Below are 27,033 nucleotides of genomic sequence, written 5' to 3' on the forward strand. Positions count from 1 at the left end.
TGTGTGTGTGTGTGTGTGTGTGTGTGTGTGTGTGTGTGTGTGTGCGTGTGCGTGTGCGTGTGCGTGCGCGTGTGCGTGTGCGCGTGCGCGTGCGTGTGTGATGTCTTACAATCAGGAAAACGGATGTGGGAGGGAGAACTCCATTCACTCCAAAAGCCGTGATCGGGCTTGCAGCGCACCTGAACAAGGTAAAGGCCGCCTGACCGCAGACTAAAAATGTTGAACAGCTTCTGCTGGCCCGCCACATGAATCTGCACACATGATGAAACATAATTAAAAAAAACAATTTTTTAAAGCACATTCAAAAATGAATATAATACATTGTGGGTATTCAGCTTCAGGACAAATTCTTTACAAAATTGTTATTTTTTTTATTTATTTTTTATTGGTACTTTGATTGTGTTGCTGTAAAAAGTTTAAAGCAGGGCTATTCAACTGGCAGCCTGTCAGGTTCAAACACTGATGACATCTATTGATCAGACAAGAAGGCAAGGAACCAAGCAGAGACAGAGTTCAATTTAGCTCATGAGGAGAACGCACGGCGCTGAACACTTTGTCCCAGGCTCGCCCTATGCTCTAAGGTTCAGCTCCCGCGTCCCTCTTTTTATTCAGAGTCAACATCACTGAGGCCGCCTCTGAAAGGAGTGGTCCCATATATTATGCAAAGCATGTCCAGGACCCACAGTAAAGTTTATGAGTTTGAACATCAAATATCTTGTCTTTGTAGTGCATTCAACTGAATATGGATTGAAAAAGATTTGCAAATCATTGTATTCCTTTTATATTTACATCTAACCCAATTTCCCAACTCATATGGAAACGGGGTTTGTATATGAGTAATAAACAGCTCCGAATGTTAAATGATTGCCGAAGCTCGGCAGGTAGGAACACGGGTGTCAAAATCAACTCATCCTGTCTGATTCAAACAAAACCACCGTCAAGAGATCTCTTTTCCACCACGATAATAGCGCTACCTGTCACGTCCAAAATAATGACCTAAAAAAATGGTTTACACTTTATTAGATGTTGATTAATGTTCCCATCAATTACAGTAAAAACAGTGGGGTCAAAGATACATGTTGCGTGAACAGCCAAGCTTTAAGTCTATGCCAATGAGTTTAATGTTTCAGTCAGTCTTATGTTGCCTTCTACAAAGTGCTTACACTGTAAGTATTGTATTTATTACACACTTAATGTTTTATTGTAATGTGCATTATAATTTTCATGACCAAATTTGAAGGTGATGAAATCCCCATGTAAAATCGCTCATGCGAATCAATAGCATGTGGAGAGCAAAGCATCAAGCTAGCGCATTTTGAAAAAGTGATGCCTTACTTTACGTTTGAACATTTTCTATCAGGCGCACATGCTTTGTTGGCATTAAAAATTGCAACATTAACAAGAGGCAGTCTGGTCGAGTGATGCTGGACTGATTGTTTCCCCGCCAAGTGTTTGAGCCTGTCCGCCACAAACTGTGGCATCGTTTGATCTTACGTGACCTGATACCATGTAGTACCAACTGAATTTGGTCAGTGCCTATAAAAGTACTGAATTTGGAGCCTATACCTATTTCACCAAGAATGACGTAAGACATTAGGAATAGAAAGATGGGACGCCATGTCATGTAAAACTTTAAATGGCGTTACTACTACATTTTTAATTTAATGGATTCTTCTGACACTTGCCACCTCTCCATAATACTTTACATCAAAAGTGTCAAAGTCACGGCCCGGGGGCCAGATTTGGCCCGCCACATTTTTTAAAATGGCCCACGAAAGCCCTGAAATAATATGAGTCAAAGCATTTTATCATTTACTAATCATAATCTTTTCTTTGTGACAGACAGAAATACATGTATTACTGTCAGGCTTGCCCCTGACAGTTTGGTTGTGTTTTAGTTTTTCCTCTGTGTGTGTGTGTAGTATTTCCTGTCAGCGCTCTTGTTTTGGTTCGGTTTCCTGTTTGTCTCCCTGAGTACTGTGTCCCCTCAGCTGTGGCTGATTGGCACCTGGCCACACCTGGTGTCAATCAGCCAGGTGCTATTTAAAACCTGCCTTCCCATCCAGTCTAGACTGGATGATTGTCATTTCTACTTGTTGTTCCTACTGGTCGTGTGAATTTGGTTTGTTCCGAGTTCCTGTTTGCTGGATTCCTGTTCCCTGTTTCCAGTTTGTCCTCCCAGTTTCAGGTTTGTGTTTCTTCTTTATTTTTATATTTTTGGATATTAAATTATGTTTTCTTGCACAATGCCTGCCGTCATCTCTGCATCTTGGGGTTCGTCACCAACACACTGTGACAATTACATGCTATTGAGTATATTTTAAACTTTATTATCTAATAATGCAAGACATATAATACTATCATTAATTTAAAAAAAATTTCAAATTAAAACTAAATATCCGTTTGAGTTATAAGAAGTGAATTGTGAAGTGAATTATATTTTGTAGCGCTTTTTCTCTTGTGACTCACAGCGTTTTGCATAGTGAAACCCAATATCTAAGTTACATTTAAACCAGTGTGGGGGGCACTGGGAGCAGCTGGGTAAAGTGTCTTGCCCAAGGACACAACGGCAGTGACTAGGATGGCGGAAGCGGGAATCGAACCTGGAACCCTCAAGTTGCTGGCACGGCCACTCTACCGACCTACCTATGCCGCCCCCAAATCAAAGCAAGTTATTCATCAAAATGTACACTATAGAAATAACAATAGATTTTACAGTAAAAAAAAATCGGCAGCTAAATTGCCAGGATTTTACAGTAAAAAAAGCTATTGTACCGTTTTATCATTTACAGCAGGGGTCTCAGACACGCGGCTCGCGGGCTAACGTTATTTTGCGGCCCCCACCCTAATATGAAAGTCTAATGTTAGTGCGGCCCGCAAGTTTTTTATGAATGGCGCTTGACAGCGTTGTGTTATTCGGCTCCAAAATGGCTCTTTCAATGTTCTGGGTTGCCTACCCCTGCGTTAGTGGAAAAGCGGCGAATGAGTGGAAGCGACAGAGATGTCGCCACGGAGACAAGGGTTTTCTTACGTGCCTGTCCGTCAGTAATAACAGTCCCCGAAAACCTGGACCAATTCAAACCGTTATTTGTAGAGATGTCCGATAATGTCGGACTGCCGACATTATCGGCCGATAAATGCTTTCAAATGTAATATCGGAAATTATCGGTATCGGTTTCAAAAACTAAAATGTATGACTTTTTAAAACGCCGCTGTACGGACTGGTACACAAACGTAGAGAGAAGTACAGAGCGCCAATAAACCTTAAAGGCACTGCCTTTGCGTGCTGGCCCAGTCACACACACAAGTGAATGCAAGGCTTACTTGGTCAACAGCCATACAGGTCACGCTGAGGGTGGCCAAATAAACAACTTTAAAACTGTTACAAATATGCGCCACACTGTGAACCCACACCAAACAAGAATGACAAACACAATTCGGGGAAACATCCACACCGTAACACAACATAAACACAACAGAACAAATACCCAGAACCCCTTGCAGCACTTACTCTTCCGGGAGGCTACAATATTTTATTTTCTCGCGGGCCAGCCTCACCCAGACTCTGCATCCAGTGGCCCCCAGGTGAATTGAGTTTGAGACCCCTGATTTACAGTAATATGCTGTAAAAACCATCGTAAATTTTACAGTAAAGTTGTGAAAAATCTTCTTTTTTTTTTTTTTACAGCGTATGTTATAGAAATATACTAATTAAATGCATAACAATTGCTTTTATAATATCGTGAGGGAATTCTTATACATTTATATTCATAAATGATAAGCGGCCCTCTTAGGGCAGCAATAACTGTGATGTGGTCCTCAGTGTAACTGTGTTCCACACCCCTGCTTTACATAGAACAAACACTGCAACCAATAATAACACTTATTATTCAAAGTTAAGTCCACAAACCCAGCAGGATTTTATACAGTCTATAATAGAAGCAGCTGGCACTCGGAGAGAGGCTCAGGTTTCATACCTTCATGGCTCCCTGGGAGACTCTCTAAGAGGGGCCCCTCCATTTGACTGAAAACAAACAATGCTGACAAAAGCTTACAAGATGTTGTACGTACCACCCACTCATTTTCTCCCTCCAGCCTGATGCGAATCTCGTACACGAGCGTGATCCAGCCGGAGCGGGTGTCGGCCTTGGGGGGCGGTTCCCATGCCACCCGGAGGAAGGGCCAGCCTTTGTCCTCCATGACGGTCAGCGACACGTTTTCAGGTGAATTGGGCTGGACTGAAGAGGGAGGTGGACATTCTGTCAGACAGTGGTATGTCTGCGTTGTGCGAGTGAGCATACTTTTGGACTTTGTGGATTATTTTGAGTCATTTTGTTTATGTCTGCCATGCAACTACTGGCGGAAAGAGCAATTGAATGAATGACACGTGCTTGTACAGTCACAATCAAAAATGTACATACGCTTATAAAGAACATAATATGATGGCTGTCTTGAGTTTCCACTAATTTCTACGATTCTTATTTTTTTGTGACAGAGTGATTAAAGCACATACTTTTTGGTCACAAAAAACATCCTTGAAGGTTGGTTATTTTATGAATTTATTATGGGTCTACTGAGAATTGAACAGAACTTTCCTCCAGAACGTCTTTTCTTTGTACATTTGATGACAGATGAAAACAAATATTGAGCTGTTTGGCGACATTACCCAGCAATATGTTTGGAGGAGGGCTTCACGGTGGGAGATGGGTTTGAGCAGGGGTGTCAAACACAAATACAGAGTGGGCCAAAATTTAAAACTGAACAAAGCGGCGGGCCAAGGTTGAACACATTAACCTTTTAATAGTGACCCAAACAAGTTTTGCATTGAACATTGAACAAGTAAGGCTTATATACAGTAACTTTATAGTGACATGCAATATCGAACTTCAAATAATAATAATAATAATTGAAAAATATCAATGGCTTTTTAAATAAAATTGAAATACAAATTTAATGCCTCTTTTCTTTTTGCAGCCTTCTGAGGTAAATATCAAAATATATTGTAGCGTCCCGAAAGAGTTTAGTGCTGCAAGGGGTTCTGGGTATTTGTTTTGTTGTGTTTATGTTATGTTACAGTGCAGATGTTCTCCCGAAATGTGTTTGTCATTCTTGTTTGGTGTGAGTTCACAGTGTGGCGCATATTTGTAACACTGTTAAAGTTCTTTATACGGCCACCCTCACTGTGACCTTTATGGCTGTTGACCAAGTATGACTTGCATTCACTTATGTGTGTGTAATAGCCGTATATATTATGTGATTGGGCCTGCACGCTGTTTGTATGGAGGAAATGCGGATGTGACGGCAGGTTGTAGAGAATGTTAAAAGCAGTGCCTTTAAGGCACGTCCTCAATATTGTTGTCCGGGTGAAAATCGGGACAATGCTTGCCCCGGGAGATTTTCGGGAGGGGCACTGAACTTCGGGAGGATTGGCAAGTGTGAGAAATTGTGGTGTTCCAGCGGCACCGCTGCTGTGTAATAACGGCGGGCCAGCTGTAATGTTAATTTGATATTGCCTCAAGGGCCAAATTAAATTACACGGTGGGCCAAATTTGGCCCGCGGGCCAGAGTTTGACACCCATGGGTTAGTGCGTATGCCTCATAATACGTAGGTGCTGAGTAGTCGTGGGTTCAATCCCGGGCTCGGGATCTTTCTGTGTGGAGTTTGCATGTTCTCCCCGTGAATGCGTGGGTTCCCTCCGGGTACTCCGGCTTCCTCCCACTTCCAAAGACATGCACCTGGGGATAGGTTGATTGGCAACACTATATTGGCCCTAGTGTGTGAATGTGGGTGTGAATGTGGTCTGTCTATCTGTGTTGGCCCTGCGATGAGGTGGCGACTTGTCCAGGGTGTACCCCGCCTCCGCCCGATTGTAGCTGAGATAGGCACCAGCGCCTCCCGCGACCCCAAAGGGAATAAGTGGCAGAAAATGGATGGATGGATGTTTGGAGGAGAAAAGGTGAGGCCTTTAATCCCAGGAACACCATGTCCACAGTCGAGCATGGTGGTGGTAGTATTATGCTCCGGGCCTGTTTTGCTGCCAATGGAACTGGTGCTTTAAATGGGACAATGAAAAAGGAGGATAACCCCCAAGTTCTTCAGGACAACCTAAAATCTTCAGCCCCGAGGTAGGATATTGGCCGCAGTTGTCGTAATGTGGACTATGGTGTGGTTTGTTTTCCCGGAATGCAAAGGAACTGGACCGGTTGAGACGTGAAAGTAAAGACATAATTGAATTATACTATAAAACGTGAAAACAAAGGGCGCGCACAAGGCGGAGGCAAAAACAACTTAGGACATGAAAACATGAACTAAACAGCGCACTAAACTGTGGCTTGAATAACAGAGAAAACCTTAGTGGCAAGACAAGAGCGGCATGAATCAAGCATGAACAATGAGCATGGAACAACAATGACGCCAGAACGACCAACTGAAACCCCAGGTTTAAATAGATATGTCAGGTGCGTGAGTCTCATGAGAATAGAAAACTAATGGGTCGCCATGGTGACAACACAAGGAAGTGAAAAAACAGGAATGAATGGAGTATTGAAGTAACAGAACATAACGAAACAAAACATGATCACAAGGCACTGTTAGAATAATTGTTTCTAAATTATCACAAAAACTTTGTATTACATTGTGTTCCTGACAAGAAGACAAAAGGCTGTCCTTGAAACCAACCAAGAAGAAGGCTCGTAAAACTCCAGTGGGACTTCAAAGCGGACAGATGGCAAGTTCTGCCCAACTTCCAGAGGAACTCTTTTTGAAGTATTTTACAAACTCTTTTTGAACTATTTTATGGAGCTCTCTTTGGACTATTTTATGGGACTCTCTTTGAACTATTTTATGGGACTCTTTTTGAACTATTTGACGAACTCTCTTCGAACTGTTCGGTAACCGAAGGCAACGCTGTTTACGACCCACTTCCCTCAGGAAGCAGCTGTGGGAAGGAGGGGTACAATCTTTGGGCAGAGCGTGGTGAAGGCCTGTACAGAGAGTACAGTGGCCATGTCTCTCCTCAAGATTGAGTCGAAATTTAATTCTGTCTCTGTTTGATTATTTCCTTCTTGTTTTGTTTAATAGATGTCATCAGTGTTTGAACCTGACAGGCACGACAGCAGTTGGGTGTTCCAACAGGACAATGACCCCAAACACATGTCAAAAGTGGTAAGGAATGGCTAGAATTAACGTTTTAGAACGGCTTTACCAAAGTCCTGACTTAAACGAGTGGACAATGCTGAAGAAACAAGTCCATGTCAAAAAACAAACACATTTAGCCGAACCGCACCCATTTTGTCAAGAGGAGTGGTCAAAAATTCAAGTAGAAATCTTGCCAGAAGCTTGTGGATGGCTACCCATCCATCCATTCCTTTTCTCTGGGGTAGCGGGGGGCGCTGCTGCCTATTTCAGCTACAATCGGGCGGAAGGCGGTGTACACCCTGGACAAGTCGCCCCCTCATCGCAGGTGGATGGCTACCAAAAGCGCCTTATTGCAGTGAAACTTGCCAAGGGACATGTAAACAAATATTAACATTGCTGTATGTATACTTTTGACCCAGCAGATTTGCTCACATTTTCAGTAGACCCATAATAAATTCATAAAAGAACCAAACTTCATGAATGTTTTTTATGACCAACAAGTATGTGCTCCAATCAGTCTATCACAAAAAAGTAAGAGTTGTAGAAATTATTGAAAACTCAGAACAGCCATGACATTATGTTCTTTACAAGTGTTTGATCACCTCTGCAAGCAGGTGAGTGTACTGTGGGTTTTTGACATTGTGGACTATTTTGAGTCATTCTGGGGTTGTTTTTTTTTTGTTATGCAAGATGCTGGTTATCATTAAAAACTGGCGGAAGCATCAATTTGGACATGTGTAATTGGCGTGTGTAGGTGTTTTTTTTATTTATTTATTTATTTTTATTTATTTATTTTTGTCCTGTCCAGCTTCTCAGGCAAATCATATAGTTCAAGGGTCACCAACCTTTTTGAAACCAAGAGCTACTTCTTGGGTACTGATTAATGCAAAGGGCTACCAGTTTGATACACACTTGAAAAATTTGCCAGAAATAGCCAATTTGCTCAATTTACCTTTACTAAATAAATCTATATACCGGTATATATAAAAAATGGGTATTTCTGTCTGTCATTACGTCGTACATTTTTTTTCTTTTTACGGAAGGTTTTTTGTAGAGAATAAATTATGAAAAAAAACACTTAATTGAACTTAATTGAGAAAACGGGAAAAAAAATTTAATAAAATTTTGAAACATAGTTTATCTTCAATTTCAAGTCTTTAAAATTCAACATTCAACCGAAAAAAAGAAGAGAAAAACTAGCTAATTTGAATATTTTTGAAAAAATTAAAACAAAGAATTTAATAAAACATCATTAGTATTTTTTCCTGATTAAGATTAATTTTAGAATTTTGATGACATGTTTTAAATGGGTTAAATTCCAATCTGTATTTTGTTAGAATATATAACAAATTGGACCAAACTACATTTCTAACAAAGACAAATCATTATTTCTTCTAGACTTTGAAATAAGATTTAAATTTGATTATAAAGATTTTCTAGATTTGCCAGAATAATTTTTTTGAATTTTAATCATAATAAGTTTGAAGAAATATTTCACAAATATTCTTCGTCGAAAAAACAGAAGCTAAAATGAAGAATTAAATCAAAAGGTATTTATTATTCTTTACAATAAAAAAATAAATAAATACTTGAACACTGATTTAAATTGTCAGGAAAGAAGAGGAAGGAATTTATAAGGTAAAAAGGTATGTGTTTAAAAATCCTAAAATCATTTTTAAAATTGTATTTTTTCTCTAAAATTGTCTTTCTGAAAAGTTATAAGAAGTAAAGTAAAAAAAATAAATGTATTTATTTAAACAAATGAAGACCAAGTGTTCAAAATATTTTCTTGGATTTTCCAATTCGCGTTGGTGACCCCTGATATAGTTGATGTAGATGCCCACATTGGCTGTTCAGATTTACTTTACAAAAGAGAAGTCTAGGATACTTCTCTTGTTGCCTTATTTGAATTTGACTTTATTAAATGTATTTATATTATCATTTGGTGCAGCCGGACCGGAGCAGAAGGGGATGGAAAGAGAAAGGTGTAAAAGGACCACAATATGGCCACCGGGTACAAATCTCTCACCAATGTAGACCACGTCTATGTCCACCGGGTCGGAGAAGGTGCTGCCCAGCCTGTTGGTGGCCACCACGGTGATGTTGTAGTTGACCCAGATGGACGTGTCGTTTTTGTTAAAGAAGCACGAGTTCTCCCCTGCCGTGAAGTAGTCAGGACACTCGTACACCGCATCGGTGCTGTAAGACAGGACGTTGTTGATCAACATGAAAGAGTGGACCGTGGACAGTGCAAAAAATAGACACAATGTAACAACCAAAGCAAAGGTAAGACGTAATGCTCACTGATGAAAGAATATCTGCTAATGGCCGAAGGGATTGTGATTGGAGTGGATGTGAAATAGAAAAAAATTAAAGCTTCTATTTAGCAGAGAATGATAAAGGCAGTATTTTTGGCTTTCTCTTCCAAGTATTTATTAATCCAAAGTAAACCAGTCAACATTTCAAACAATCCCGGTAAAATGGGTAAAAATAAGGGATTTTTATTTAATCACAAATTGTCACTTAAATAAAAATGTAAATAAAAACATTTTTTATACAAGCTTTTTGCAGGACTCGAACCCATGTCCAGGCAGCACGGTGGTGCAGGGCTTAGAGCAGGGGTTGGGAACCTTTTTGCCAGAGAGATATATTTTAAATATATTTTAAAATATATTTCCACGAGAGCCATATAATATATTTATTTAACACTGAATACAACTAAGTGTGTGCATGTTTAAGTAAGACCAACATTTTTAGAGTACAATAAGTCTCTTATTGTATTTAATAACATTGTTATTCTGAAGCTAACCAATAATAAATAAAATACCATTAACTTCTTGAACAGGTGTGGTAGAAAATAGATGGATGGATTAAAATGCATGAGAATGTTTTATATTTTCTACGTTATTTTTAACACTGCGATTACCAGGGGAATTATTCATTACTTGTGTTAAGGAACGTCAGCTAAGATTTATCTGAGAGTCAGATGCGGTCATCAAAAGAGCCACATCTGGCTTGAGAGCCATAGGTTCCCTACCCCTAGGTTAGAGCATGTGCCTCACAATATGAAGGTCCTGAGTCGTCTTGGGTTCAATCCCGGGTTCGGGATCTTTCTGTGTGGAGTTTGCATGTTCTCCCCGTGACTGCTTGTGTTCCCTCCGGGTACTCCGGCTTCTTCCCACTTCCAAAGACATGCACCTGGGGATAGGTTGATTGGCAACACTAAATGATCCCTAGTGTGTGAATGTCAGTGTGAATGTTGTCTGTCTATCTGTGTTGGCCCTGCGATGAGGTGGCGAAATGTCCAGGGTGTACCCCGCCTTCCACCCGAATCCACCGACCCCGAACAGGACAAGCGGTCGAAAATGCATGGATGAATGGAACCCATGTCCTTGATTCACGACATAGGAACCGATTCAAAGGTTTGCGTGCACTAAAGCACGTGCAAACTTGTTAGCACAAGCAAAGCTGATCTATTAAACGTGTGCAAAGTGGATTGCGTCTGTTTAGTGGGCAGAATAAGGCGTGCGATCCATTGTGCGTCTCTGTCTACGTGTATATGCCGATCATCAAAATGCCCACAATACTGGACGTTCAATATATTATACGGCAATGTGATTGATCTACTCTCATCCTAGTTTTGGGAGCACTTTGTAGCATTTTATTTTGGACAAATTTGGACGAAAATAAAAAAATATTGTGCAGCTGGGCTAGGCTCCAGCATCCCCCGCCACCCCCCGAGAGGTACAAGCAGTAGAAAATGGATGGATAAACACATTGTCTATTCAGCAACATCCTTTTATAATTTCATAGCTGCTGGGTGACTTGAGTGGCTGACTAAAACAAAATAAATTGATGCTTTTTGGTATCATTCAATATTTTGTGTGGTGTTTGGGTTTGTGGGACTCGTTTTCATGTTTTATTAAAAGAAAAATGATACAATTAACTAATTTTTCAAACTGAGACTCACTGATTTTGGCTCATTTTCTGTGAAGAACATATATCAGAATACATATTTAATGACCACACACCACACACCACCCTTACACATTTTCATCACATATAAAATGTCTGGGTCCATTGGATTAATATCCATCCATCCATTTTCTACCGCTTATTCCCTTTTGGGGTAGCGGGGGGCGCTGCCGCCTATCTCAGCTACAAGCGTGCGGAAGGCGCGGTACACCCTGGACAAGTCACTACCTCATCGCAGGGCCAACACTGATAGACAACATTCACACTCACATTCACACACTAGGGACCATTTAGTGTTGCCAACCAATCAACCTATCCCCAGGTGCGTGTCTTTGGAAGTGGGAGGAAGCCGGAGTACGCATTCACGGGGAGAACATGCAAACTCCATACAGAAAGATCCCGAGCCTGGGATTGAAACCAGGACTGCAGGACCTTCGTATTGTGAGGCAGACGCACTAACGCCTCTGCCATAGAAGTATGGAAATTGATGTTCTGTGTACCACACACACACACACACACACACACACACACACACACACACACACACACACACACACACACACACACACACACACACACACACACACACACACACACAGCAGGTCTAGACAAGAGGAGGACAGAGTGTAGGTACACAGAACATCAGAGGGTCAAATGTGCGAGAAAATGAGAGCAGACAGTGTTGACAAACAACGTTGCAATCTTGTGTGGGAACCGCAGGTGCAGAAACACAAAAAAAGAATCCCAGTGGGATGCAAAAACTGACAGAGAAATTTTCCGTGCAACATTCATATTGTTGTTACTCGGCCAGCGTTTGTGAGTCTAATGGAACCGTTGCATTTTGTGGATTTTAATGCCTCACAATCAAACACTTTTATGTTAAAATACTGAACGGATGTTTATTGGGATAAGGTAAACATCTGTTCAGTATTTTAACATAAAGTGTTTTTATGTTAATTTTTTTTGCATCTTAGCGTAAAAAAAAAAAATAGGTGTCAATGTAGATGCAACGCACAACTGCTTCTAAAATGCCCATAAAAAGTGGTAGATGTCTCCGGCCTATTTGAACGCAGCAAAACATCACAGGTCGGCGCATGATGGATAAACTGCATATTAGCATTCAAAGTACGTACGTTTGAAAAAAAAAAAAAATCAACAATTAATATAGACCATTAACAGGCAATCTTGTATGTTTGTTTTATATAATTTGTAATAATAATTGATATTAATAATTAGAGAAGTCTGATATTCTGATATTGTCCAACTCTTAATTACCAATACCGATATCAACCGATACCGATATATACAGTCGTGGAATGAACACATTGTCATGCCTAATTTTGTTGTGATGCCCCGCTGGATGCATTAAACAATGAAACAAGGTTTTCCAAAATAAATCAACTCAAGTTATGGAAAAAAATGCCAACATGGCACTGCCATATTTATTATTGAAGTCACAAAGTGCATTATTTTTTTAACATGCCTCAAAACATCAGCTCGGAATTTGGGACATGCTCTCCCTGACAGAGCATGCGGAGGTTGAGGTGGGGTAGAGTTGGGGGTAGGGGTTAGCGGGGGTTGTATATTGTAGCGTCCCGGAAGAGTTAGTGCTGCAAGGGGTCCTGGGTATTTGTTCTGTTGTGTTTATGTTGTGTTACGGTGCGGATGTTCTCCCGAAATGTGTTTGTCATTCTTGTTTGGTGTGGGTTCACAGCGTGGCGCATATTTGTAACCGTGTTAAAGTTGTTTATACGGCCACCCTCAGTGTGACCTTTATGACTGTTGACCAACTATGCATTGTATTCACTTGTGTGTGTGAAAAACTGTAGGTATTATGTGATTGGTCCGGCACGCAAAGGCAGTGCCTTTAAGGTTTATTGGCGCTCTGTTCTTCTCCCTATGTTCGGGTACACAGCATATTTGACTTTTTTTAAAACTGATACCGATAATTTTAAAACCGATATTGATCATTTCCAATACTACATTTTAAAGCATTTATCGGTCAATAATATCGGCAGGCCGATATTTTTGGACATCTCTATTAATAATGTATATACCAGACTTTTACCCATTTATGTATTTAAAATATGTATGATGATGATGATGACAATTAAATAAAAACATATTATTCTAATTTTATTGAATGATCGAATGGGACACTCGGTACAAAATGGATGGATGGACTAAGTATTTCTTAAAATAATGAAAAATAGTTGAGACCGACTCAACAGTGCCTCTGCTGGTCACAACCAAGTAGTGCAGTTCATGATGCCTCACGTGTTAAAACGGATCCTTAAAGAGCTATTAGTAGATAATTATGTATATGGGGCGGTATAGCTCGGTTGGTAGAGTGGCCGTGCCAGCAACTTGAGGGTTCCAGGTTCGATCCCCGCTTCTGCCAACCTAGTCACTGCTGTTGTGTCCTTGGGCAAGACACTTTACCCACCCGCTCCCAGTGCCACCCACGCTGGTTTAAAAATTTAACTTAGATATTGGGTTTCACGATGTAGAGTACTTTGAGTCGCTTGAGAAAAGCGCTATATAATTCCCTTTACTAAATCCATAGTCACATTCGGTTTTGTTTTTAGCAGTCTTCTTGACAATGTACACTACATAAACACAAGTACTGAGACACGCTTCTGAATCAATCAATCAGGAATCACCACTAGATATTTTGATTTCAGCTTAGATATTATAATTTTAGGTGGGAACAAATGATCTCAGACCTAAGACACTTCCAAGAATCTTGCAAAAGGTCTTCCACAAACAAAAGATTTCACTTCTTGTTTGTATGAAAGTCAGGAAATCCCTGCGTCCCCATGTGTAATCATGTGGTCAGCGTGCAGCGTTTTCTGAAATCCATGCGGCAAAAACTCTCTGTAATCTTTATCCTCTTATGTCTGTCTGCCATTCACCAGGTAGACTAGTACTCGGCAGACGATGGAATACACTAATTTTAATCTTGTCTCTCAGACCAGTTTGACACGGTGTGTCCGCATACTGTAACCAGCGACAAAACTGGACAAACAAAGTCAAGTAGAAGTCAACGTGGCTACTAACTTTTCTTTGCGGTAGTAGAGGGCGTACGTGGTGGGTAGTCCACCGTCTGAACCAGGTTGCCACCAGCAGGTGAAGGTCTCTTTTTCTGGGGAGCGACAGCTGGTCAGCGTTGGCTTCTCAGGCGGACTGTGACCTGCGATAGGAAACAGGAAACCATCTCTAGATTGCACATTTGAAAAAAAGAAACAGCAGATTTTAGATAGGCTCCAGCACCCCCCGCGATCCCAAAAGGGATAAGTGGTAGGAAATGAATGGATGATAGGTTGATTGGCAACACTAAATTGGCCCTAGTGTGTGAACGTGAGTGTGAATGTTGTCTGTATATCTGTGTTGGCCCTGCGATGAGGTGGCGACTTGTCCAGGGTGTACCCCGCCTTCCGCCCGATTGTAGATGAGATAGGCACCAGCGCCCCCCGCGACCCCGAAAGGGAATAAGCGGTATGAAATGGATGGATGGGCTACTTATTCATTTTTGAACCTTTAAAGGGGAACATTATCACAATTTCAGAAGGGTTAAAACCAATAAAAATCAGTTCCCAGTGGCTTATTTTATTTTTCGAAGTTTTTTTCAAAATTTTACCCATCATGCAATATCCCGAAAAAAGGCTTTAAAGTGCCTGATTTTCGCTATCTGTGAATCCACCCGTCCATTTTCCTGTGAGGTCACATAATGATGCGAATACAAACAAACATGGCGGATAGAACAGCAAGATATAGCGACATTAGCTCGGACTCAGACTCGGATTTCAGCGGCTTAAGCGATTCAACAGATTACGCATGTATTGAAATGGATGGTTGGAGTGTGGAGGGAGATAGCGAAAATGAAATTGAAGAAGAGACTGAAGCTATTGAGCGAATAGCTATTGAAGCTATTCGGCAATCGCTTTCTAACCAACGATTGCATCTTTTGACCGTTAGAGAGACTTGGTAAGTGTTTGTTTGGCACAGCTATCTTAAATAACATGTTAGCATTGATTAGCTGGCAGTCATGCCGTGACCAAATATGGCTTATTAGCACATAAGTCAAAAACATCAACAACACTCACCTTTGTGATTTCGTTGACTTTATTGTTGGAAATATATCTGCTTTGAGTGTCGCAGGGTAGCCACACATCTCTGTCGTAGTATCGTTATCATTGGTAAAATGTGCAGAACAAACGAGGGACTTTCGCATCTTTTGACTTTCGCAACTTCAATCCGTCGATTGGTATGTGTTTGTTTGGCATTAACTGTGGGTGGAGGGAAAGGATGGATGCAAATATAGCTACAAATGAGGCATAACGGTGCAATATGTACATACAGCTAGCCTAAATAGCATGTTAGCAATGATTAGCATGCCGTGCTACTCGATGCACACTCCACGTAAGTCAACTTGAATCCGTCCCTGTTCGTGTTGTTACACCCTCCGACAACACACCGACGAGGCATGATGTCTCCAAGGTACGGAAAACAGTCGAAAAAACGGAAACTAACAGAGCTGATTTGACTTGTGTGTGTAATGTGTTTGAGAAAATGGCGGATTGCTTCCCATTGTGACATCACGGGTGAAAGGTCATTGCTCCTACAGCGAACAATTGAAAGGTGTTTAAATCGCCAAATTCACCCTTTTAGAGTTCGGAAATCGGTTAAAAAAACATATGGTCTTTTTTCTGCAACATCATGGTATATATTGACGCTTACATAGGTCTGGTGATAATGTTCCCTTTTAAATCCTTGAAATACGGACCAATGAGACACCAGAGAGTTGTAGACCAGGAAAGGTCAACTAAATTGTTTCAGGGGCCACATTTCCAGAAAACTAAATCCTGTAAATTTCCAACATCCTTGACAGAACACATTTACATTACTCATTCGGTTGCAAAGAGCCCAAATACCCAATATAGGGTCTTAGAAGGCTACTCTACAGGAAATTTCTCAGGAAAATAATGTGGCTGAGGAGAAAAATGGTCTGCCAACCCAACCAATGCTAGAAACCAGCGATATTGAACTACCATATTTTCTGGACCATAGGGTACACCGGATTATAAAGCGCACTGCCAATGAATGGACTATTTTTTATCTTTTTTCATATATAAATTACACCGGATTATAGGGCGCATTAAAGGAGTCATATTATCATACTTGCCAACCTTGAGACCTCCGATTTTGGGAGGTGGGGGGTGGGGGGCGGAGGGAGCTTGGTTGAGGGAGGGATGGGGCTAGGGCATGGTTAAGAGGAGAGGAGTATATTTACCGCTAGATTCATAGATTCACCAAGTCAAGTATTCCATATATATATATATATATATATATATATATATATATATATATATATATATAAATAAAAGAAATACTTGAATTTCAGTGTTTATTTATTTACACATTTACACACTCATCTACTCATTGTTGAGTTGAGGGTTGAATATTCCATCCTTGTTTTTCCAACCATATGCATGTACACTAGATGCAGTATTGTCCTGTTTAAGAGTGTCACAACACATTGCTGTTTGGCAAACAAACTGCTTTAGTTAGACGAATTCGGACTTCGGTTGTTGTGTGCTGTTTTACCACCCTGGGAGGACGATAATGAAACTGCCTAACAATAAACCCACATAAGAAACCAAGAACTCGCCCTCGATCATTCTACAGTTATAATGTCATTGGGCAGACACGCTCTTTGTGCACGTCACTCAGGTCCGCATTGAGCTGGAGGAGGCGTGGCCTCCAGCTTCGCCTGAATTTCAGGAGATTTTCGGGAGAAAATTTGTCCCGGGAGGTTTTCGGGAGAGGCGCTGAATTTCAGGAGACTCCCGGAAAATCCGGGAGGGTTGGCAAGTATGCATATTATTATATTTTTCTAAATTGAAAACACTTCCTTGTGGTCTGCATCAGTGGTCCACAACCCTCGGGCCGTGGATCGATTGGTAAGGACACAACGGCAGAAGTGGGGATCGAACCTGGAACCCTCAAGTTGCTGGCACGGCCGCTCTACCAACCTAGCTATACCGCCCATATATCGTGTTTTTCGGAGAATAAGTCGCACCTGCCGAAAATGCATAATAAAGAAGGAAAAAAACATATGTAAGTCGCACTGGAGTATAAGTCGCATTTTTGGGGGAATTTTTTGGGACAAAAACCAACACCAAGAATAGACATTTGAAAGGCAATTTAAAATAAATAAAGAATAGTGAACAACAGGCTGAATAAGTGTACGTTATATGAGGCATAAATAACCAACTGAGAAGGTGCCTGGTATGTTAACGTAACATATTATGGTAAGAGTCATTCAAATAACTATAACACATAGAACATGCTATACGTTTACCAAACAATATGTCACTCTTAATTGCTAAATCCGATGAAATCTTATACGTCTAGTCTCTTGCGTGAATGAGCTAAATAATATTATTTGATATTATTATTTGATCCGGTGCGTAAAATATCAAATAAAATTATTATTTGATATTTTACGGTAATGTGTTAATAATTTCACACATACGTAAGTGGCTCCTGAGTACAAGTCTCACCCCCGGCCAAACTATGAAAAACACTGTGACTTACAGTCCGAAAAATACGGTAATACAAATGTCAATGCAAAATAGTAGTGTGTGTACTTGATGTACATAAGAACAAGGGACCATAAAAGTGAATCCAAATCAAAAAAAGTTACTCAATAAAAAAAGATCAAACAAAATCAATTAAAAATACAAATCATTTTAAAACGCTTAATTGTTTTAGTTCAGTTGCCAGTCTGGCGACAATGTATCTGCATGTTCATAAAAACGGCTCACAATCCATCGTCATCGTTCACCTGAAAGAACCGTTCAAAAGACTCGACTCGTTCATGAGCGTCACATTTCTAATCGTAAACCAGTTCCCTCTTGCATGTTTACACTCCCCTCCATCGATTCATGTAGCTGACGTTTACGTACGTGTCAGTCTTCCCAATGTGATTGTTGGATTAATTGTAAATAAGTTATCTCATTTTATTCAAATATGATTGTTTGTGCATTGTATAGACAAGCAGAAATGAAACTTGGCGTTAGATTGAAATTAGGTTGACCTACCCACTTCAAAGAGGAATTGGCAGATGGTACAGAGCAATGCAGGAAGTTGCTATATTGTTTGTACTCTGTATTTGCAAGTGTTAAGTTCTCACCACAGGTGTTAGGTGTCCAGCACAGCTGCAAATACCCCCTCCCTTAGTGCAGCTGTGTGTGCGTGTTTGTACTGCAGGGCTCTCCCAAATGAATTAAAAAGCGAGGAGAGTGGAGAAAGTTTTCAGAGTAAATTAGGAGCCTGTAACTGACAATTGCTCCAGTTTCTCTCCTCGTACGAGAAAAGCAATCACTGGTTTGTCTTCTATTCTCTGTTTCTGTGTCTTTATAATGTCTCATGGTATTTGACCCTGACAGTGATAATCCGGAATCACCGTACACGTACTCCATGATCAGAAAGCAAACAACATTGACATGTTCATGTCTTAATTCAATCATGTTTTAATCCAGCGTTCAAACCAGTGGCGTTATATGCCTTTTAGGGGTGTAGTTCTCTAAAATATCCTTAAACCCCACTAAATTTGGTGTCGTTTTATTTTTTAACAAGTTATTATTATTATTATTTTTTACAAAAAAGCGCTGACATATTTAATACAAAGTAGCTAGAATGTGAGTTTTAATAATCATACAACCAGGCATTCTTCATTTAAATATGATTATAATTATGTCAAGTTTTCCTTTACTTAATAGTGTAAAGTAAACATGAGATTATTTGTGTAGGATTATCATTAGTGTACAATAATAATAATAATACATCGTTACTATAATTATTGGGGTCAAGCCTGCCCTGTAGTGTTGTCCCGATACCAATATTTTGGTACCGGTGCCAAAATGTATATCAATACTTTTTGGTACTTTTCGAAATAAAGGGGACCACAAAAAATGGCATTATTGGCTTTATTTTAACAAAAAATCTTAGGGTACATTAAACATATGTTTCCTATTGCAAGTTTGTCCTTAAATAAAATAGTGAACATACTAGACAACTTGTCTTTTAGTAGAAAGTAAACAAACAAAGGCTCCTAATTTAGTCTACTGACATATGCAGTAACATATTGTGCCATTTATCATTCTATTATTTTGGCAAAATTATTAAGGACAAGCGGTAGGAAAGGAATTATTAATCTACTTGTTCATTTACTGTTAATATCTGTTTACTTTCTCTTGTATGATGTTCTATCTACACTTGTGTTAAAATGTAATAATCAGTTATTCTTCTGTTGTTTGATACTTTACATTAGTTTTGAATGATACCACAAATTTAGGTATCGAGCTGATACCAAGTAGGTACAGGATCATACATCGGTCATATTCAAAGCCTTCATGTGTCGAAGGACAGATTTAGTGACTTTATAAACATAATATAGATTTTTTTTAAACGAAAAAAGATTGTGTGACGCTTAAAAAAATCAATGTAACCAGAGTAAAAACCCTGTTTCCATATGAGTTGGGAAATTGTGTTAGATGTAAATATAAATGGAATACAATGATTTGCAAATCATTTTCAACCCATATTCAGTTGAATATGCTACAAAGACAACATATTTGATGTTCAAACTGATAAACTTTTTTTTTTTTTGCAAATAATTATTAACTTTAGAATTTCATGCCACCAACAAGTGACACAGAAGTTGGGAAAGGTGGCAATAAATACTGATGAAGTTGAAGAATGCTCACCAAACACTTATTTGGAACATCCCACACATGTGCAGGCTAATTTGTAACAAGTGGGTGCCATGATTGGGTATAAAAGCAGCTTCCGTGAAATGATCAGTAATCCACAAACAAGGATGGGGTAAGGGTTACCAATTTGTAAGCAAATTGTCGAACAGTTTTAGAACAACATTTCTCAACGAGCTATTGCAAGGAATTTAGGGATTTTACCATCTACGGTCCAAAAAAATCATCAAAAGGTTCAGAGAATCTGGCGAAATCACTGCACGTAAGCGATGATATTATGGACCTTTGAACCCTCAGGCGGTACTGCATCAAAAACCGACATCAGTGTGTAAAGGATATCACCACATGGGCTCAGAAACACTTCATAAAACCACTGTCAGTAACAACAGTTGGTCGCTGCTTCTGTAAGTGCAAGTTAAAACTCTACTATGCAAAGCCAAACCCATTTACAACAACACCCAGAAAAGCGGCCGGCTTCTCTGGGCCTGAGCTCATCTAAGATGGACTGATGCAAAGTAGAAAAGTGTTCTGTGGTCTGACGAGTCCACATTTCCTCCGGAACAAAGAGGAAAATAACCATCCGGATTGTTATAGGCGCAAAATTCAAAAGCCAGCATCTGTGATGGTATGGGGGTGTATTAGTGCCCAAGGCATGAGTAACTTACACATTTGTGAAGGCGCCATTATTGCTGAATGGTCCATACAGATTTTGGAGCAACAAATATGTTGTCATCCAAGCAACATTATCATGGACACCCCTGCTTATTTCAGCAAGGATATGCCAAGCCACATGTTACAACAGCGTGGCTATGTATTAAAAGAGTGCGGTTACTTTCCTGGCCCGTCTCCCATCAAAAATGTGTGGTGCATTATGAAGCGTAAAATACGACAGCGGAGACCCAGGACTGTTGAACGACTGAAGCTCTACATAAAACAAGAATGGGAAAGATTTCCACTTTCAAAGCTTCAACAATTAGTTTCCTCAGTTCCCAAACGTTTATTGAGTGTTGTAAAAAAAAAGGTGATGTAACACAGTGGTGAACATGCCCTTTCCCAACTACTTTGGCACGTGTTGCAGCCAAGAAATTCAAAGTTAATTATTATTTGCAAAAAAAAAAAAAAAGGTTTATTAGTTTGAACATCAAATTTCTTGACTTTGTAGTGCATTCAATTGAATATGGGGTGAAAAGGATTTGCAAATCATTGTATTCCTTTAATATTTACATCTAACACAATTTCCCAACTCATATGGAAACAGGGTTTGTAGTATCGACTAGATACGCTCCTGTACTTGGTATCATTACAGTGGATTTTGGGTATAACTACTAATAGTGTTTGTTTACATTTGGACGCCGGTGAGCCACGGTGTGTAGTGAAGCTATTTAGCTATTCCTCGTCCTGCAGGGATGATACTTGTAAGAAACTTACTTTATTTGTCGCCATGGAGACAAGGATTATTGATTTAGAAGAAGCTCCAACACTGCCGACTTATAACTTAAGCTTTATCTTTAATTTTTAGACCAAAATGCGTCCGTTCTCCTTTTTCTGTCTACGCACTGTTTCTGCGTGTAAGTACTCTGTGATTTTGCGCTGCCGAACATGCTCCTCTGCATGTAAAACCAACAATGACACGACGTGACGACAACGGGGGCTCGGTACTTTTTAGAGGCGGTATAATACCAAAGATGAAATCATTAGTATGGCAGTACTGAACTAATACCGGTACACCGTACAACCCTACTCGCCTGTCTTTAAAAACTAATGATAAAAACTAATGTTTCAAACTTTAATCAAGAGTACTTGAATGCACCACAATTATGTGCTATGAGATGCAAAGGGAAACTTAAACAGAACTTTATAATATATACTCAATAATAATGTCTTCTTTCGACTGTCTACAACTGTGGAAAACAGGGTTTAAGGAAGTTGAACAATGGTAAAGTAGTAAGATAAAAATAAATGTTTAGCAATTGTAGCTGGAAAATGTCACACACCAGATTTGGTAAGTGGGAACAACAGGCGGATTAGACGTTGACACTGATATCGCCACCGCAGATGGCAGAATGTTTTTTGTTGTTGCTTCTTTTTTCCAAAAACTTACTGTTAGTGCGTGGCGTGGCAACGAGCAACAGCAGGCAGGTCCACTCCAGAATGTTCCTCATCACGGCACCATAGACTTGCTGGGCTGCTGAGTGGAAAGAGACAAAAAAACAAACTCACAAATAAATAATGATTGAGGGACGTGAGCAAGAGTGGTGACGATGAACAACATGATGGAGGGAAATGGCCCCAATCATATTTCCGACATGTTTGAGGGATAATTGAAGCTGCCCAGCAAACGCGTGCTTTTGTGCAGCCTGGAAGCCAGCACGTTCTTTTATTGTCTCTTAACATACTGTACAAATAATTATTTACTTTTGGGATTTAACTGGGTAAGAAGCTACTTAACCAACAGGAAGCATCCATCCATCCATCCATTTCTACCGCTTATTCCCTTTCGGGGTCGCGGGGGGCACTGGCGCCTATCTCAGCTACAATCGGGCGGAAGGCAGGGTACACCCTGGACAAGTCGCCATCTCATCGCAGAGCCAACACAGATAGACAGACAACATTCACACTCACATTCACACACTAGGGCCAATTTAGTGTTGCCAATCAACCTATCCCCTGGTGCATGTCTTTGGAAGTGGGAGGAAGCCGGAGTACTCGGAGGGAACCCACGCATTCACGGGGAGAACATGCAAACTCCACACAGAAAGATCCCGAGCCTGGATTTGAACCCAGGACTGCAGGACCTTCGTATTGTGAGGCAGACGCACTAACCCCTCTGCCACCGTGAAGCCCCCAACAGGAAGCAAGACGTGAAAATAGGCGAACACACTTCCATGGACCTTAAAATATCTTGTGGACGTACCTCAGGGATCAATACTCGGACCAAAATTTTTCAATCTCTATATAAATGACATTTGTAAAGTTACTAATTGCATATGATACAACTGCATTTTGTTCAGGAGAGACCACACAGAAGATAATACATATAATAACAGAAGAAATGAACAGATTAAAGGGGAACATTACCACAATTTCAGAAGGGTTAAAACCAATAAAAATCAGTTCTCAGTGGCTTATTTTATCTTTTGAAGTTTTTTTCCAAATTTTACCCATTGTGGAATATCCCGAAAAAAAAGGCTTTAAAGTGCCTGATTTTCGCTATCTGTGAAGCCACCGTCCATTTTCCTGTGACGTCATCCAGTGATATACATGCTATCCAGGCGGATAGCACAGCAAGATATAGTGACAGTAGCTCGGATTCAGACTCGGATTTCAGCGGCTTAAGCGATTCATCAGATTACGCATGTATTGAAACGGATGGTCGGAGTATGGAAGCAGATAGCGAAAACGAAATTGAAGAAGAAACTGAAGCTATTGAGCGATTAGCTATTGGCGCTATTCGGCCATGTCTGCCTTAGCATCGCCGGTAAAATGTGCAGACCAAACGATCGGCACTTACGCATGCCGTGCTAATCGATGCACATTCTACGTGCATTCTATCACCATAAATGATTCCCGGGCACGGCACCGCTGCTGCCCACAGCTCCCCTCACCTCCCAGGGGGTGATCAAGGGGGATGGGTCAAATGCAGATAATAATTTCGCCACATCTAGTATGTGTGTGACAATCATTGGTACTTTAACTTTAACTTACATAAATCAACTTGAATCCGTCCCTGATCGTTTTGTTACACCCTCCGACAACACACCAAAGAGGCATAACGTCTCCAAGGTACGGAAAACAGTCGAAAAAACGGAAAATAACAGAGCTGATTTGGCTCGATGTTTATAATGTGTTTGAGAAAATAGCGGTTGACTACCTAGGTGACGTCACGTTGTGACGTCTTCGCTCCGAGAGCAAATAATATAAAGGTGTTTAATTCGCCAAAAATCACCCATTTAGAGTTCGGAAATCGGTTAAAAAAATAGATGGCCTTTTTTCGGCAACATTAAGGTATATATTGACGCTTACATAGGTCTGGTGATAATGTTCCCCTTTAAAAAGATGATTTGACAAAAACAGACTCTTGGAATCTCAGTAAAAAAAAAACAATGCTATTTGGTAACAGTAGAAGAGAAAGTCAAACACAAATACGGAGTAGACATTGAAAGGGTAAAAAAACAAAACTTTTTTGGCTGTAATAATAGATGATACAATTAATTGGAAGTCTCAAGTAAAAAATACACAACATAAAGTAGCAAAAAACATGTCAATAAGCAGTAAAACAAAACTTGTTTTAGACCAGTGGTAGGCAAACCCAAAATGTTGAAAGAGCCATATTGGACCAAAAATATATAAACAAATCTGTCTGGAGCCGCAAAAAATTAAAAGCCATATTACATAAAGTTAGTGTTTCATGAGATATAAACTGAATTAAGAAGACTTAAAGGAAACTAAATAAGTTCAAATATAGCTACAAATGAGGCATAATGTGGCAATATGTACATATAGCTAGCCTAAATAGCATGTTAGCATCAATTAGCTTGCAGTCATGCAGTGACCAAATATGTCTGATTAGCACTCCACACAAGACAGTAACTAACATCAACAACACTCTCCTTTGTTCATTCATGCACAACGTTAAAAGTTTGGTAAACAAAATAAGACAGAAAAAGAAATGGCATAAAACACGTCCTAGAAAGTCTGAGAAAGTTCTACATGTAAACAAATTACAGTGAGTTGAAGGACCGCCAAAATTAGTAGGACACAACGGCGCTCGCCAAATACTCCAATCAGTGAAGCATGTTTATTAAGGGTTGGAACTGGGGGTTAAATCCCCACCCCCCCCCCACCCCCTTTCTGTGCGTCGGTTGAGGTGGGTGAGGTTGGGGGCGTATAATATAGTCAGGAATAGTCATGGATGCAAAGGATTCTGGGTATTTGTTGTGTTGCGTTTATGTTGTGTTACTGTGAGGATGTTCTCCCGAAATGTGTCATTCTTGTTTGTTGTGAGTTCACTGTGTTGCGCATATTAGTAAGAGTGTTAAAGTTGTTTATATCACAACCTTCAGTGTAGCCTGTATCACACAGTATGCCTTGCAATCTCGTACATGTGACTATTAAAGCAGCAAAATGCATGCGTGACGGCACGCCCTCAAGAAAATCGGAGAACATTGACCCCGGCTGATGTCCGGGAGAGGCACCAAAATCCGGGATCCCCCCCGTAGCAGTCTGGGGGGGTCGGCGATTATGCAGCTGAGCCACATCAGAGTTGCCAAAGAGTTGAGGAATGCTCATCAAACACTTATTTGGAACATCCCACAGGTGTGCAGAGTAATTGGGAACAGGTAGGTTTCATGATTGGGTATAAAAATAGCTTCTCAAAAAATGCTCAGTTTTTCACAAGAAAGGATGGGGCGAGGTACACCCCTTTGTCCACAACTGCATGAGCAAACAGTCAAAAAGTTGAAGAACAACGTGCAATTGCAAGAAATTTAGGGATTTCAACATCTACGGTCCATAACATCCTCAAAAGGTTCAGAGAATCTCGAGAAATCACTCCACGTAAGCGGCATGGCCGGAAACTAACATTGAATGACCATGACCTTCGATCCCTCAGAGGCACTGTATCAAAAACCGACATCAATCTCTAAAGGATATCACCACATGGTGACAAATAAAGTAAGTTTCTTACAAGTATCATACCTGCAGGACGAGGAATAGCTAAACATGCTTCACTACACACCGTGGCTCACCGGCGTCAAAATGTAAATAAACGCCATTGGTGGATCTACACCTGACATCCACTGTAATCATATCAAGTACAGGCATGTATCTAGTCAGTACTGCAATGATTACATCGATATTTTTTGGCATCATCGATATTTTTTGGCATCACAACATCTTCTTTTGTTTTTTTTAAATGTATTTTATGTTTATAAACTAAAGAAATATGTCCCTGGACACATGAGGACTTTGAAAATGAATGTATGATCTCCTGTAAGGACTTGGTATCGGATTGATGCCCAAATTTGTGGTATCATCCAAAACTAATGAAAAGTATCAAACAACAGACAAATAAGTGATTATTACATTTTAACAGAAGTGGTAAACGGTAAATGGGTTGTACTTGTATAGCGCTTTTCCACCCCTTTTTAATGAGCCCAAAGCGCTTTGACAGTATTTCCACATTCGCCCATTCACACACACATTCACACACTGATGGCGGGAGCTGTCATGCAAGGCAAGTGTAGCTAGAACAAGTTGAAAGAGAAAATAAGCTGATATTAACAATAAATGAACAAGTAGATGAATAATTCATTTCCTACCACTTGTCTTTAATAATTTTGACAAAATAATAGAATGATAAATGACACAATATGTTAATGCAGTGGTTCTCAACCTTTTTTAAGTAATGTACCCCCTGTGAAGTAGCCCCTAATCAGAGCAAAGCATTTTTGGTTGAAAAAAGAGATAAAGAAGTAAAATACAACACCATGTCATCAGTTTCTGATTTATTAAATTGTATAACAGTGCAAAATATTGCTCATTTGTAGTGGTCTTTCTTGAACTATTTGGAAAAAAAGGTATAAAAATAACTGAAAACTTGTTGAAAAATGAACAAGTGATTCAAAAATAAATAAAGATTTCTACACATAGAAGTAATCATCAACTTAAAGTGCCCTCTTTGGGGATTGTAATAGAGATCCATCTGGATTCATCAACTTCATTCTAAACATTTCTTCACAAAAAAAAGAAATCTTTAACATCAATATTTATGGAACATGTCCACAAAAAATCGAGCTGTCAACACTGAATATTGCATTGTTGCATTTATTTTCACAGTTTATGAACTTACATTCATATTTTGTTGAAGTATTATTCAATAAATATAATTATAAAGGATTTTTCAATTGTTGTTATTTTTAGAATATTTTTTAAAAATCTCACGTAGCCCTTGGCCTACCTTCAAGTACCCCCAGGGGTACGCGTACCCCCATTTGAGAACCACTGTGTTACTGCATATGTCAGCAGCTAAATTAGGAGCCTTTGTTTGGTTACTGTTTAGCGGTTTAGCTCGGTTGGTAGAGCGGCCGTGCCAGCAACTTGAGGGTTGCAGGTTCGATTCCCGCTTCCGCCACCCTAGTCACT

The 27,033-nt window shown here is 40.0% G+C and overlaps 1 protein-coding gene across 3 annotated transcripts in view; it reads right to left on the reverse strand.

Moving 5' to 3' along the window:
* prlra (prolactin receptor a) overlaps positions 1-27,033 on the reverse strand; it is a 69,595-nt gene that overhangs the window by 18,817 nt on the left and 23,745 nt on the right. For 2 of the 3 annotated variants that reach the window (XM_061876497.1, XM_061876495.1), the window contains exons 2-6: positions 21,992-22,078; positions 14,174-14,306; positions 9,168-9,337; positions 4,072-4,238; positions 110-251 (exon numbers count right to left, since the gene is read on the reverse strand). In XM_061876497.1, the coding sequence (XP_061732481.1) occupies positions 110-251; positions 4,072-4,238; positions 9,168-9,337; positions 14,174-14,306; positions 21,992-22,052 (673 nt within the window). In that variant the 5' untranslated portion in view covers positions 22,053-22,078. The remainder of the gene's footprint in view (positions 1-109; positions 252-4,071; positions 4,239-9,167; positions 9,338-14,173; positions 14,307-21,991; positions 22,079-27,033) is intronic. The other variant, XM_061876496.1, reaches the window with a different exon arrangement.

The sequence above is a fragment of the Nerophis ophidion genome, linkage group LG17, assembly GCF_033978795.1.
Source record: "Nerophis ophidion isolate RoL-2023_Sa linkage group LG17, RoL_Noph_v1.0, whole genome shotgun sequence".
NCBI classification, from domain to species: domain Eukaryota; kingdom Metazoa; phylum Chordata; class Actinopteri; order Syngnathiformes; family Syngnathidae; genus Nerophis; species Nerophis ophidion.